Raw genomic sequence first — 14,353 nt, 5'->3', positions numbered from 1 at the left:
AAACATTAGATTTTCTTTGTCTAATCAATTATTATGCATTTTATCTTAATTTCTTCTTGTATTTCTTTATTTTTATGAGTAGCTAAATCTTTAGCTAGGGTTGTGGCCCAACCCTAATGTGGGTACTTAATGGGTATTTAATTTAGGGCTTATTTGTGATTTGGTTAGTGATATTTAGCCTTGTTCATGCTTGAATTCTAGAATTAATGATTGCAAATATTGATTCATGCCTATTTGACTTAGTCTCTACTTGATAAAGAGAGACTAAGTCTAGGAAAACTTGGCTAACAAGGAATTAGGGTGAACTCAAGAAATTTATAGCCTCAATTAAAGGTTCAAACCTAGAGATAGTAAGATCTGACTTGAGCATATATCACTTGATTTGTGCAATACCCATTTGGACTTGAGAAAGCCAAATTGGGCAAAACCACTCAAACTACTGAGAGGTATAGAGTGGGTAATTGTGTGTGATTGCTATATTACAACCCCTACTAATTAAACTTGCCCTAGAGTTTACTACCCATTAGGTAACCACCTAGGTGGAAGTCACGACCCTAGATCCTTTATCATTTGAAAAACAACCGAAATCAAAAACATTGTCTTCTAGTTTATTATTTGCAATCAATAGTATAAAGTAGAAATAGAAATATCAAACAAGAATGTGGAAGTGCAAATTCAGGCACATTATCCAATTACACCAGGTATACACCTAATCCCATTTCTAACTCCCTGAGGAATCGACCCCAACTCGCTTTGGGTTTTATTATTGTTTCAACCGCCTCACTACCTAATTGCGGTGTGAGTTTGGGCGACATCAGTGGGTACTCACTTTCTTTTACTAAAGGTGCTACAATCACATAACATAAGAGCAAATTATTCGAATGGACGATGAAAAAACTAATGAGAAAAATACGATTACTATTGTCATTACCAAAAATGACTTCCAGCCACGAGTCACGATAATAATGTTATCATTACAAAAGAGGGACATCTAGTCATAACTCATAACTGTGCTCGATGACTTTTTATATGTTGAAAACGAAGAATAATATCATCATTGTTGACACTTGCAAATATCTTATGCTCTACATAGAAAACTAAAAAACTATTTAAAAGTTCATCGCCGATGTCGTTACGAAGTTCACTTTTGATGTAGTTCATGGATGTGAAAGCTCGTTCCACAGAAGCTGTAGCAACAAGAAGAACGAGAGTCAACTTGATAAGTAAATAAACATGTGGCCAAGTTTAAAGCAGATCGGATTTAACCAACACTTTAGCAAGATCACTAATTCTCTTCATGCCAAAGAACCTCTTGTCAACACTACGGGCATAAACTATAAAACTATCGAGCTGACAACTGAGATCTCGAAGCTTGCTGCTATCAAACTCATTCAGATAATATTCAGCCAACCTCATTATCATGTTCTTATCAAAATTACCAAATGAATTAGCTGGATTTAAGCTATCCATACCAAGGAGTAAGTCAATACTCACAGCATCAAAGCAACGGTTAAGCTCTTGAAAATGTAAATCTATAACAGCATAAAAAATGTCAACATGCAAATAATGAGAATATGTAACATCAAGAGCTCTACGCTTTGACTTACCAAGAAAGTAGCGAGCGTCCACCTTTGGAATCATTATATCATGTTTATCACATAAAGAAGAGACATGTTCCACTAAAGATCCAAATTCACTATTCCTCATCATTTGTAATCGTTGCTTTGTAAGAGCAAGGAGTCACATAGCATTGACAATATCTTGATCCATCCTTTATAATGCACAGTTCAACTCATTTGTCATTGTTAAAACTTTTAACATCAAGTGCAACATAAAAGAAAAATCAAATTCCTTAATCTTACCCATAAGACATTTAGCAATAATTTTGCCGGCATAGTTTGGACACTCACGTGCAGTAAATTTAAGCACATGAATAATCGAGAGAAATAGGATAATAAGGTTATCCAACGTTTTATAATGAGAACCCCAATGAGTATCACCTGGTCGTTGAAGCCCACATTCTTGATTTAACCCTCGTCTAGTATACACTTCACCTGATTTGAGCAACTCCTCTAACTTTTCAGCTTGATGTTCTCGAAGCAAATCCCTGCGCTTAAAAGATGATCCAACAATATTTAAGGCATTAATAACTACACAAAAAAGTTATCTACATCTGAATGCTTCTTTGAAAGATCCACAAGTGTTAATTGCAATTGGTGAGCAAAACAGTTAATGCAATATGCTAATGGAGACTCATTTAAAATCAAAGTCTTAACACCATTTAGCTCTCCCTGCATGTTACTAGCCCCATCATAACCTTGCCCACGTATTTGCGTTGGACTTAATGAGTGATCAAAGAGAAAAGAGCATATTGCCTTTTTCAATAACATAGTTGATGTATTACTAACATGAGCAATACCAACAATTCTCTCTATGACTTTGCCTTCTTTGTTAACATATCTCAAAACAAGTGTCATTTGCTCTTTGTGTGATATGTCTTTTGATTCATCAACTAGTATCCCGAAAAAATCCTCATCCAAGTCTTCAATGATAGCTGTGATTGTTTCCTTAGCACAAGCATCAACAATATCTTTTTGAATACTTGGAGAACTCATCATTTTATTTCTTGGAGCATTTTCTAATATAATGCTTCCAATATCTCGATCAATATCTACATACCATTGCAAAAGCTCAAGAAAGATACCTCTATTTGTAGAAGATTGACTCTCATCATGCCTAGGAAATGGAAACCTAGTCTCAAAAGAAATCTTGCCACATCGATTGAAGCACTCAAACGACATCGAGACTCACTTTTTTCTTTCTCGGATTGTTTGTTAAAAGATGTGCGAATTGATTGTGATTGATTCATTAAATGAAGCATCCTGTTGAAACATTTGTTGTAGATGATATTTACTTCTCCAACATGAGCTTTAAATCTTTCAATAGCCTTGTTCCAAGCTTTAAAGCCATTTTTTATAAAAGCATCTCCCGTATTTCCATGACTTTCATGTTCATTTTGAACAAATAGCAGCACAAATAATATGCAACATCTTTTTATATTTTGTATTCCAATCACTTAGAATGTTGACCCTTAAACCAACCAGGACAAAATTGATGCATTATCTTCTCAAACTTAGTTTTGGGAAAATCATTATTCACAGGATGCAAGGCTTTTTTTTGAATATAATGTCTTCTAACTTCATCACGTATATTAGAGATGTAGTCTGTAATAGGCTTTCTCTCTCCCGGATCAGCGTTGAGAGATTCTAAATCAAGATCAGAAAGAAATGTGTCCCTCTGAATTTCTGGAGCTATGGATGAAGCAATAGATGGATTAGTAGAACTAGAACTTGGTTGCCCAACATTTGTTCTTGTGACAAACCTATCCATCTCGATTCACAAAGATTGATGAAATATTCCTACAGAATAAGATTCAATTTTATTCAGTTTTACCTAAAATTCAATTCAAATAATTCAACTAAGTCCTATTAGGGAACTCATGCCCCTCTATAACAATACAAATAACAAAGCAATAACAACATATTTAACCATATTGCACTGGAAAATTGATCACACTTCTTTATAACTAAAAATATCAGAAATATTTATTCTTTCGGAAGATAAGATGAAAACTTACAAAATTTTGAAGCAATGAGCCAATGAGGATAAATTCATCAATCATACAAACTGATACTAATAACCGACATTTATCCCAAAAAAACAGTTTTGAAATTAAGTCAGAATAGAGCTAAATTAATTTTTCACTTTTTGACAAGTTCACATAACTATTGTTTATTTGCCACAAAATAATTACAATCAGTGGGTGTATTCATAAAATAAAATAAATTACTGAATCTATTTTACAAATCATAGGTAATAAGAATTGTAATTTGTAAAACCCAATATCTTCGATAAAATATCGCCATTTATACTCAAAATCTCTAGCTAACTACCTTAAATTAAAATACCAAATCTTATTACCTTGTTCCCTGTGTTTTAATTTTGAGATGGAGAGGTCAAGAAAACTTATTATTCATTATGTAGCCTGCGAAACCTACAAGGAGAACTGGAGAAGCCGAGAAGGATTCTGTTTTAGTATTTTCGTTTGGTGTCTTTTGAAAGCCTACCAAGGATTCTTTTTCTCCTTTTTCTCTTCTAATTAGTAAATAAGAGAAAATAGAAAAAGGGGAGAAAAGTAAAAGAAGATAATAATAAATCAGCATTAAAAACGATTAGAAAACAAGAAAGTTAACGATTTATTAAATAAGGAAAAGTGTTATTTTTTTGGAAAACAAAAAAAGTTGCCAGCAAGATTCGATCTTGCAACATTAGGTGTCCAGGTGCACAAATTTCAGCCATCAAACCAAAGCACCCATTGGACTTTCTGGTTAATGGGTGCTTGTTAATATTGCGAGCACGTGATTTTTGCCCTATATGAATTACTCCCATAATTTCAAAATAAAATAATTTCTTTTCATTATTTGCAATTTTATGAATTTTCGTGGCATTTTATGTTAAATGTTTGCATTTGTTTGTGAATATTTATTTTATTTAACTAATGAAAAATACAAAAATACGTACATTTGCAATTAGGATTTAATTTGACATTTTAGGATTAATTAATTAATTAAGTTGTTTTATAAAAAGGAAAATTATAAAAATTGTTTATTTTTGCGCGTTCGAATTTCGCCGCTTGCTTTAATTTGGGAATTAAATAGTTGTGATAATTATTATTTAGAGTTAGTTAATTTAATTTGATAAGGATTATTTGATTAGGGATTAATTTAGGTTTTATTTATAAATTTTTAATTTAAAAGAATTTTGGAAAAATTGAATTGAAAAGGAAAAGGGAATAAACTAAGAAGAGAGTCATATTTGGGCCAAGTCCTTAATTGTTTTTAACCCAAGCCCAAACGTTTCCTCCCATACCTGTCCAAATTGGCCCAGACCCGCCCAATACCTAATCCGTCTCCTAGTGAACCAAAATGACACCGTTTGGTTGTCCTCTGATCTGGACCGTCGAGGTTCTTCTAAATCTAACGGTTGGGGAGTGGGGTGGACTTAATACATATATGTCTGAACCCTCACCCACCCCCTCATCTCTCGTCTCTCAGAACCCCCCTTCCCCCTTCTCTATCCTCATCGTCTTCAACCTCCAACCCTAGAGACGCCGCCCCAAATTCCAATTACCATCGCCGGAGGAGACCACTCTAATCATCCCCATCTTAACACCCTAGAACCCCCTCACCTTCCTCTTTCCAAATTTCGACATAGCTCCCCTCGAATCCCACTGGTTCGTATCGAATCTTAAATCGAAAACTAGACCAAAAACCTAACTTTTCCCAAATCACCCCAAATTAACACCCCAAAATCCCCGTAGTCCTCTCTTTCCCAATCTCAAACTCTGGACTCTCGAATCACCATCAAGCTCGTCGAATGTTGAATCTAAAGCTCGAGCTTTTGAAGCCAAATCCAAACTCGTACATGCAGATTTGTTCCTTGATAAAGAACAAGTACTTGACGTCATTTAGGAGTGCCAAGCCCCAGGTTCGAGTTTTAGTCACTGAGTCCTTCCTTCGTTTCTTGGTTCATTTCTCCTCCTCTTTCTGGTCGATTCAATTAAAACTCGGTTAATTGTGTTGTCTGAGAGGTGGTCATGTTCTTGTGCTCTTCGTTAAGTTTTATTTTCCCAAATTGGTTTCTTTAACTATTTTTATCCATTAAGCATGACTTTGTTAGTACCTCGGTTTAATTATTCCAAACCCGCTTAGGGTTGATTTTGCTGTGTCAACTTTGTTATTATTGATCTTGTCTCCTTTTAATTCATAATTGTCAAGGTAATAGTCAGTACAGAGTCAAAATATTTATTCGTGTTGCTGTCACTTAGTTTTGTTGGGGTTTTTGGGTCAGAGTCTGATTTTCTGAATGATCATTTGGATTGATTTGGAACCAGCCTTGGGCTTTTTGAGTCATTTATGACCCAATTCAAGATGCCCGGTTGTTTTGAGCCCAAGTTTGTTTGGTTAGCAAGGTAAATTACAGGAGCATGGGGGATAGTTTGGGTATTTGGTTGAGGGAATATTTCTGATAACAGAAATAGGAAGCTTCTAGCAAGGGTTTTAATTTGAATTTCAGATTGTTAGTAAGTTAGCTTGGTTAACAAGTCAAAATTTTAGGGATCCCTAAGCTAAAAGCAAATTTGAAAAGGGCTTAAAGGGTAGAACTAAAATCTAAAAGGTTGCCCTATTTGCTTGCATATAAAGGCACCTTTTCTTGCTTGAGAAGGCAGAAATGGAGAGATAAAAAAATTCTGCAAAACTGAAACGACTGAAAATTATGGAAGCATGCTGATTTCTCTTGATTGTTTGTGGAAAATTGTTCAAAATTCTGATTTTGAAATTTTTGATCCTCTTCATTAGTTAGAATCTCTTGAAAACCTCTAATTCTGCACCTAGGTTAAAGATGGTTTGATTTTGGGATTTTGAAAGTTGGGTTTGAGTTTATTTTGTGCGGAATATTGTCTAGTTGCTGTTTCAGTTCGAATTCCTGGATTTTGGCTGATTTCAACACTGTTTCATTGATGTCCTGCTGCTTATTGCCTACTGATTTCTGCACTTCTCTTGTTTCCCCTTTTATTTCCAGGTATTTTCGGCACTATGGATATCATATGAGTGCAATTTAAAGTTTGGATCTAGAATATGATGAAATCTGATGTTATTTGTTATTGAGCTTCATTTCTCCTTCTTTCAACTTCATGCATAGCGTGTAATACTTAGCTTTAGAAAGATTCCAATTAGTATATTTATTAATGAATAAAATGAAATCAAAATCTAGAACATGTTTGTTTATTAAGTATTGTCCTCTTACGTTTTTATCAAACTCTGTAGTCAGTTTGGATTTCTTTGTCCTGTTTGCTCATTTCTGTCTTTACCTGTTGAATCTGGTTTGTACTAGTGGATAAATTATGAGTTTAGCTCCTTTGGTCGAAATATATTCAGTCAAGTTGTATGTGTTACATCTGTGCTAGTTCGGCTAAAGTCAGTGGTTTGTTTGGTGTCGATTTCTTGATTTTGAGCTTTACCATTAAAGGTTGAAATATAACCTCTCTTTTGGAGTATAGATTAGTAAATGATCTCCTTTTCCCTGTCATTTTAAGTATATGCATGTTGTTGGTTAGACGTGATAATGGTAATGAATGTTAGACGACAAAAGGGATCATTGTATGATTAGATATCAATTGACGTTAAATATGCTTTGGTATTTGTGTAAAAGACGATCAGTATTTGTTTTAATTTTCATGCAACAATATATTTTGCAACTATGAATTTGAATGCTTTGATGTTTTATGCCATGTGAGGACTCGATCTTGAGTCTCAAGTTTGCTGAAGCTGGTCCATTCTCAAATTTGGGCTCTCTTTTTGGGCCCAGCGTAGACTGTTGTGAGATTGGCGTTTTTAGGCAGTCTTGCACTTTGTAGGCTATAGGGCCTCACGCTAGGCCCAGGTTTTTAAGTACACCGTATCTCATTTTATTGCGAGTCCACCGTTTAATGAATTAAGTTTAAACTCTTAAGCACAAGGGTAATTTGAAGTCCTTTAGGTTTTTCCTCAATTAACTATTCCCTTTAAAATTGGGAATGAGGTGTGTCGTGCCAGATAAAATCTTAAAATGCACGGCCCTCACTTAATTAATTTTGTTTATCCTTAGCACTCGAGGCGTGCCATTTAGCGAATTTTCATGGCCCTTGCAAAGTTGCAAATTCGTAGTTGCTTTAGGTGCGTTATTTTAACAATTTACCTTCCTAAACTCATGTGCGCTTTTATGTGACCCAAATCCAAATCACAACAATGTTAAAATATGTCAAAGACCACGGGTGCATTTATGTGACGCGGTTTGAGACGTGTTTTAATGACGTTGCAATTTTGTCTAAAAAATGAATAAAAGCGGTTAAAAGTTAAAATTTGTGTAGGTTCGTAATTGTTTAAAATCAGATAATTAAGCCGAATATAACAGTTGAGCGATCGTTCTAGAACTACGGAACTCGGGAATGCCTAACACCTTCTCCCAGGTTAACAGAATTCCTTACCCAGATTTCTGGTTCGCGGACTGTTAAACAGAGTCAATCTTTTCCTCAATTCGGGATTCAACCGGTGGCTTGGGACACCATAAATCTCCCAAGTGGCGACTCTGAATCTTTAATAAATAATCACGATTCGATTGTCCTTTAATTGGAAAAACTCCCATTTACACCCCTTTCCGGGGGTGTAGGTAAAAAGGAGGTGTGACAGTTCTGGCGACTCTGTTGGGGATCGAACCCAGAATCTCTGGTTCAGGGTTCAGAATTCGAGCTTTGATGAATTGTTATATTTGGCTCTATCTATTATCTAATTTTGTTACATGTTTAGGCCTAATATGCTAAGTGATGCTTTTACCGCTTTGATATTATCTGAACTGTATATAAACTGCTGCAAAACCCTTCTCTTCTCATCTTCGGGGATGTGCTCGCTAGTAGAGACTCTCTATTCTGTTAGTGTCACACCTTGAAATAAGAAAGAGGCTCGGACAAGTAACTAAGCCGGATGACCTTTTGGTTCCCGATACGTAGCCCCCTCCTCAGCTCGAGTTGTTCGCTCGGGTACATAGTCTAGAACAAATACCCCAGATTTTGAAACAAGAATAACTCAGCCTCATACCGGATCCCAAATAGGAACATTTGTTTGCATCATGTGCATTTGCTACTTATGCATTCATTTGCTTCGAGTTTGCATGTTGACCGGCTTATACGAAAAATTTAGAAAAGTTAATGAGGAGGCTGAGAGGGATTAGTGCCTGTTTTGAAAAACCAATGTCCCAAAACATAACGAAACTTTGCCGAAATTTGAAAAAAAAAATCTGTGTTTTTTAAAGAATAGGAAAAAAAGGGAAAATCTTAGTGTTTTTAGAAAAGAAAAAATTGGTTTATTTTTTTTTTCAAAATTGCCCAAACTATGCCAGTTTGATTCTCACAGGGTGTGAGATACCTAGGCAACCCTCATCGGGTCCAACGCCCTTTTTGCAAAAATAGCCCAAAAAACAAAAAAATTTATTATAATGGTTAAGGTGATGCCATTTTTGTCAAAACTAGACGATTGTCCCCAAAAGGACACCGGAAGGCTGTTTTCGCAAGAACAGCCACCTTCGGTCTCTTTTTTAAATTTTTAGCCATTTAGCGAGCACAGCCTTAAAATCTTTCCCTGGAAGTGCTGAAAGGCCGTATTTGCAAAGCTGGGTTTTTACTTTTGAAATGAAAATCTGAAAAAGTGTCAGATTTGTTTTTGAGTCGATCGAATCATGATTTTTGCTTAATCACCCTAATAAATGTGCAGAATGAGCACAAGTCAGAATTTGTCAATAACAATCGTGAACAAGATCCCTTTGGAGTTGCATATGTGGTGGGATGATCTGGGTAAATCGGGACAAGACATGGTCAATCAATACTTGGGAGGCCTCACTAGGTTGCTGAAAATCAATCCTAGGGGAGACATCATAAAGGCGTTGGTTACATTCTGGGACCCGACCCACAACGTATTTCATTTCTCAGATTTTGAACTTACCCCAACATTGGAAGAAATAACCGGATATATTGGGGGTCCCAAAGTTTCTCTGAGACACCAGTACCTGATTGCTCCAAGGGTCGTAGCCGTACACAGGTTCCTAGACTCTTTGAAAATAAGCAGGGGGTCCACAACCCAGAATTGGCAGCTGGTTTTTGTACTTTGCAGTTTATATACAACAGATATGGTCATATAGGGGGGTTCAACAAGCCAGAAAACAAAATCTTCAGCAAAGGAAACCGCCTTAAGTGGGAAGACCACAGGTGTTTTGCTTTTATGGTGGTCTTTTTGGGACTTTTGGTGTTTCCTAGAAAAGATGGGAATATTGAAATACGAGTAGTTGGGGTTGTCAGCACTTTTCTTACTCAGGCCAATAGCACCCTCGCACCCATGATAGTAGCTAAAATATTCCGCGCTCTCACAGCCTGCAAAGTCGGAGGAGACTTTTTCGAGGGGTGCAATGTGTTGTTGCAGATGTGGATGATTGAACAACTATGCCATCATCCTCAATTTATGAGTTATGGGTCGACAAAGAAAACATGCATAGAAGAATTTTATACGAGGGTTGACGGGATCAGCCTGCCAGAAGGGGTCACAGAGTGGGTAGCACGCCTCCGTTCCATCACTGCAAACCAAATAGAGTGGACATTTGGATGGCTGCTTGTGGATGAGATCATATACATGCCAGCCACCGGGCCTCATTTCCTCTTGATGGAACTCAGGAGTATCCAGCCTTATGCCCCATACCGGGTTTTGAGGCAGCTAGGGAGATGCCAAATAGTTCCGAGAGATGAAGATCTTAGTGCCCAAGTAGTCGAGATCGGACCTAACGGTCAATTTCATGAAGCAGCAGTCCGCCAAATTTGGAGTGAATGTCAATACTTAACAGCAAATACCTGTATACGAGATCGATCCAAAGGTGAAGTTTCACCAGGGTACCTGGCTTGGTATAGAAGAGAAATTGAGTTTGGTAGGCCGGCCAAAATACCCCACCTTCAAGAATTCGTCGAGGTGTCACAAGAACAATGGGCTTGGTTGGCCAAGGAGAATGAGTACAGGGCCACAATAGGAAAGTTGGAAAAACAAGTCAAAGAACTTCAATTCGAGAATAGCTTGCAAGCCGCGACAGATGAAGCAGAAAATAAAAAGATGACCAAAGAAAATGAGGCCCTTCGAGCCCAAATTCAGAAAATGAAAATAGCAGCAAAAGATCCTGCCAGAAGTGCCAAAGATGAAAAACTCATAGATAACCTGAGGCAGAAAGTGAGTGACTATAGTTTTGATTTGAACAAAGCGGAAAGTGAACTAGCCAGGTCTCGAAAGCAATTGGCTAAAAACGCGGATGAACGAGCATGCATGGTTAAGCAATTTAAAGAAAAGTACGACAATGAGGTCGCAGGATTAAAGAAAAGGGTCATCACCATGGAAAACAAAATGATCAAGCAGGCGAAAGACTTTAAGGCAGAAAGAGAACATTGTTATACAGCATTGACACAATTAGAAATAGACTTACAACAACTTCAGAAGCAGAATCATGTGGCCGAGCAAACTTTGGAAGTTAAGGCCCAGCAAATCGGGCGTTTGTTGCAAGAAAAAGGTGGCATAAGAGAGAGAATTAGAACCATAGCCGATTACATTGTTGTGAAGTACCAAGCCTGTGAGGATATGACTCGCACCACCTTCTTCACGGCAATGATGACATTTATTAAACAGATAATGAGTGACTTGGATAGACTTCAAAGGGATCTTACATATAAGCCCGCGCCGAGACCGAATGATGTCCTGCGAGCACCAGGAGCATTAGTGTATTCATGATTTTTCATTTGAGTATGTATTTCCTTTTCCGTTAAAGTCTGTCAGTTGTTTTGAGTCTGTATTTTCTTTCTGCTGGAGTCTGTCAGTTGTTTTCGAGTCTGTATTTTCTTTTGTTGGAGTATGATAGTTTATATTTGGAGTCTATATTTTGTCTTTGCATCAGAGTCTGTTAGTTTTTTTTAGAGTTTGTTAGTTTTGAGCCTTTGTAATCAAAGAATTTGCTTTTTATAAAAATTGAAAATCCCAAAATGTTTTATTATTTACTTTCACACTTATCTCCCAGAACTACGCTCGGTCTGATTCATGCGGGGCCATGATACGTAGACAATCTCCATAGGATTCGATCATAACTAAAAGAGAGAAAGAGAGAGAGAGAGAGAGAGAGAGAGAGAGAGAGAGAGAGAGAGAGAGGAAAACAAGAGAAAAACAAGAAAAGAAAAGAGAGAAAAACAAGAAACCACGGGGCGGAAACCATGTAAGATCAAGCAAGGAAAGGCAAGAATGAAATGAAAAAGAGACAAAAGAGAAGTTGCAAATGAAAATAAGGAAAAGTCGGGATGACGCAAGCAGCCGATCAAATGCATAATAGAAACGGTTAACTGCTTAGGTGCATTCATTCCCCAAAATGTACGGTTACCAATTTTTAAATCCCTAATAACTAACAAGGTTGTTGTTAATATATTGAGATCCAGGCAGGTGGTTAGTTGATTGGTATTCTGGCAACTCACTCCTACAACACCCGATCAAAAGACAAGCTGAACATGGCCAACCAAGAACCATAGGCAAGTATCGTCGATCTGTCAAAAGAGGTGGAAGAATTGGATGTTAATGCAATGAAGGAAGAGATGTATAAGTTAAAGCAGCAAATGGCTGAAATGTACCAGGCCTGGGCAAAGGGGCATCCACCACCGGTTTATCCCGCCAACCCTGCTTATATTCCACCATTGGCTCAACCATAGGAACCTCCCACTGTGAACTCGTTTCCGGCCTTTCCCCTCTACCAACAATGCTATGGCACCACTTCCCATACATCATAATATCCACTACCCAAACAAGTCACGCACCCTCCTCCACCAGTCACTCCTATTTTTGTGGCACCTCCACTTGCTGCATTATACCGGTCTTCCAGTGAACCTCTGTTCTAGACTCACGACAACCAGTATTATCCCCCTAAGCCCACCTTCAAAGTTCTAGAACCATATTCTTACACTCCTCATCTTGATCTCCCGGCAGAGACCGAGAAGCCACACAAAAATACCGAACATGAGGAGATGATCAGAAAGGTCAAAAGCTTAGAAGAATTGTTCAGAGATATGAGGGGGTTGGGAGGTCAAGTAAGTGTGGCCTATAAGGATTTATGTCTATTCCTGGATGTTCAGTTACCAGCAGGATTCAAGATGCCCAAGTTTGATCTGTACGACGGGCATGGTGACCTAGTAGTGCACTTAAGAGGATTTTGTAGCAAGATGAGAGGAGCAGGTGGAAGAGATGAATTACTGATGGCCTATTTCAGCCAAAGTCTGAGTGTATTAGCATTGAAATGGTATACCAGACAAGATCACAGCAGGTGGTACACATGGGGCGATTTGGCCCAAGCCTTCGCCTGCCATTTTCAGTACAATCTTGAAATTATCCCAGATCGTCTGTCATTGACGAAGATTAAGAAAAATCCTGGTGAGAGTTTCAGGGAATATGGATTGCGTTGGATGGAGCAAGCAGCGAGGGTTGACCCTCCTATAAAAGAAAGCGAGATGGTTGATTATGCCCAAACATATAGCCAACCTCTGGCCCACGTACAATGGCGTGCGCCAGTCCCACAAAATACATACCCAGCTCCACAAAATGCCTATCCACCCCCAAGAGCCTACCGAAATCCCCCTGGAACAGGTTTCCGGCCCAATTAGGCCACCAAGAATGAGAGGTTGCAGAAGAAGAATACTTTCACTCCATTGGGAGAATCCTATACCAGTTTGTTCCGCAGGTTAAGACAATTGGGTATGCTGAGTCTGATTGAACCAAAATTGCCAAATCCTCCCTTGAGGAATCTTGATCACTCCGTGAGTTGCGAATATTGTTCTGGTGCCCTGGGGCATGACACAGAGAAGTGCTGGCAATTGAAAACGGCTATTCAAGAGCTCATTGATACTAATCGGATTGAGGTCCAGCTCCGGAGGCACCTAATATCAACCAGAACCCATTGCCAGCTCATCAAGAGATGAATATAATTGAGATAGTGCATAAGGAAGGGGAGCCTAAGAAGCCTTCGCAAACTGTCATGATGATTCGGTCCAGTGAAGCCAGGCCGTTCAAAAAAGTCAACAAGTGAGAAGTCTACGATCAAGTTGAATGAGGCAAATAGTGAACCATCTGTGGTGGTCAAGAAGGGGTCCTCAAGTGATGTTGCAGGGAAACATGAAAGAGCGAAAGTGGTTGTGCCAGGAGTGGCGAACAAACCTGTTGTAATTGTGGAAGGTGCCCGCATAGACCTTGTCATTATCAAGCCGGTAACTCAATTACCAATAGTCAACAGCAGGGCGGTCCCGTGGAATTATGAATGAGTGACAGTGACTTACAAGGGGAAAGAAGTTAAAGAAGAAATATGTGAGACCCATGGTTTGACTCGATCGGGGAGATGCTTTGCCCCCGAAGAGTTGAGAAAAGCTAAAAGCTCCAAAGACAACCCAGTATTGGCGAAGAAAGCTGTGATTGAGGAAGAAGTAGAGGAGTTCTTGAGAAAGATGAAAGTGCACGATTATTCCATTGTGGAGCAGTTGAGGAGGACACCGACTCAGATTTCATTATTGTCATTATTGATCCATTCAGACGATCACCGTCAGGCTTTGATGAAGATCCTGAATGAGGCCCACGTTCCTGACAAAATCTCAGTAAACCACTTGGAAAAGATAGTTGATCACAGCGGACCCAACTTGAGGAAGAGTGGGCGC

The 14,353-nt window shown here is 38.3% G+C and overlaps 2 protein-coding genes across 2 annotated transcripts; both read right to left on the bottom strand.

Annotated features, from left to right (window-relative positions):
- Positions 1-1,245: 1,245 nt before the first annotated feature.
- On the bottom strand, positions 1,246-1,710 carry LOC107784483 (uncharacterized). The gene has a single exon (XM_016605622.2). It carries the CDS (start codon positions 1,708-1,710, stop codon positions 1,246-1,248), a length of 465 nt encoding a protein of 154 aa, XP_016461108.2.
- A 440-nt stretch (positions 1,711-2,150) lies between these two features.
- Positions 2,151-2,801, bottom strand: LOC142163121 (uncharacterized). Its single transcript, XM_075220375.1, has one exon. It carries the CDS (start codon positions 2,799-2,801, stop codon positions 2,151-2,153), a length of 651 nt encoding a protein of 216 aa, XP_075076476.1.
- Positions 2,802-14,353: the final 11,552 nt, after the last annotated feature.

The sequence above is a fragment of the Nicotiana tabacum genome, chromosome 8 (genome assembly GCF_000715075.1).
Source record: "Nicotiana tabacum cultivar K326 chromosome 8, ASM71507v2, whole genome shotgun sequence".
NCBI lineage: Eukaryota > Viridiplantae > Streptophyta > Magnoliopsida > Solanales > Solanaceae > Nicotiana > Nicotiana tabacum.
This window is presented reverse-complemented; position numbering and strand designations above follow the sequence as displayed.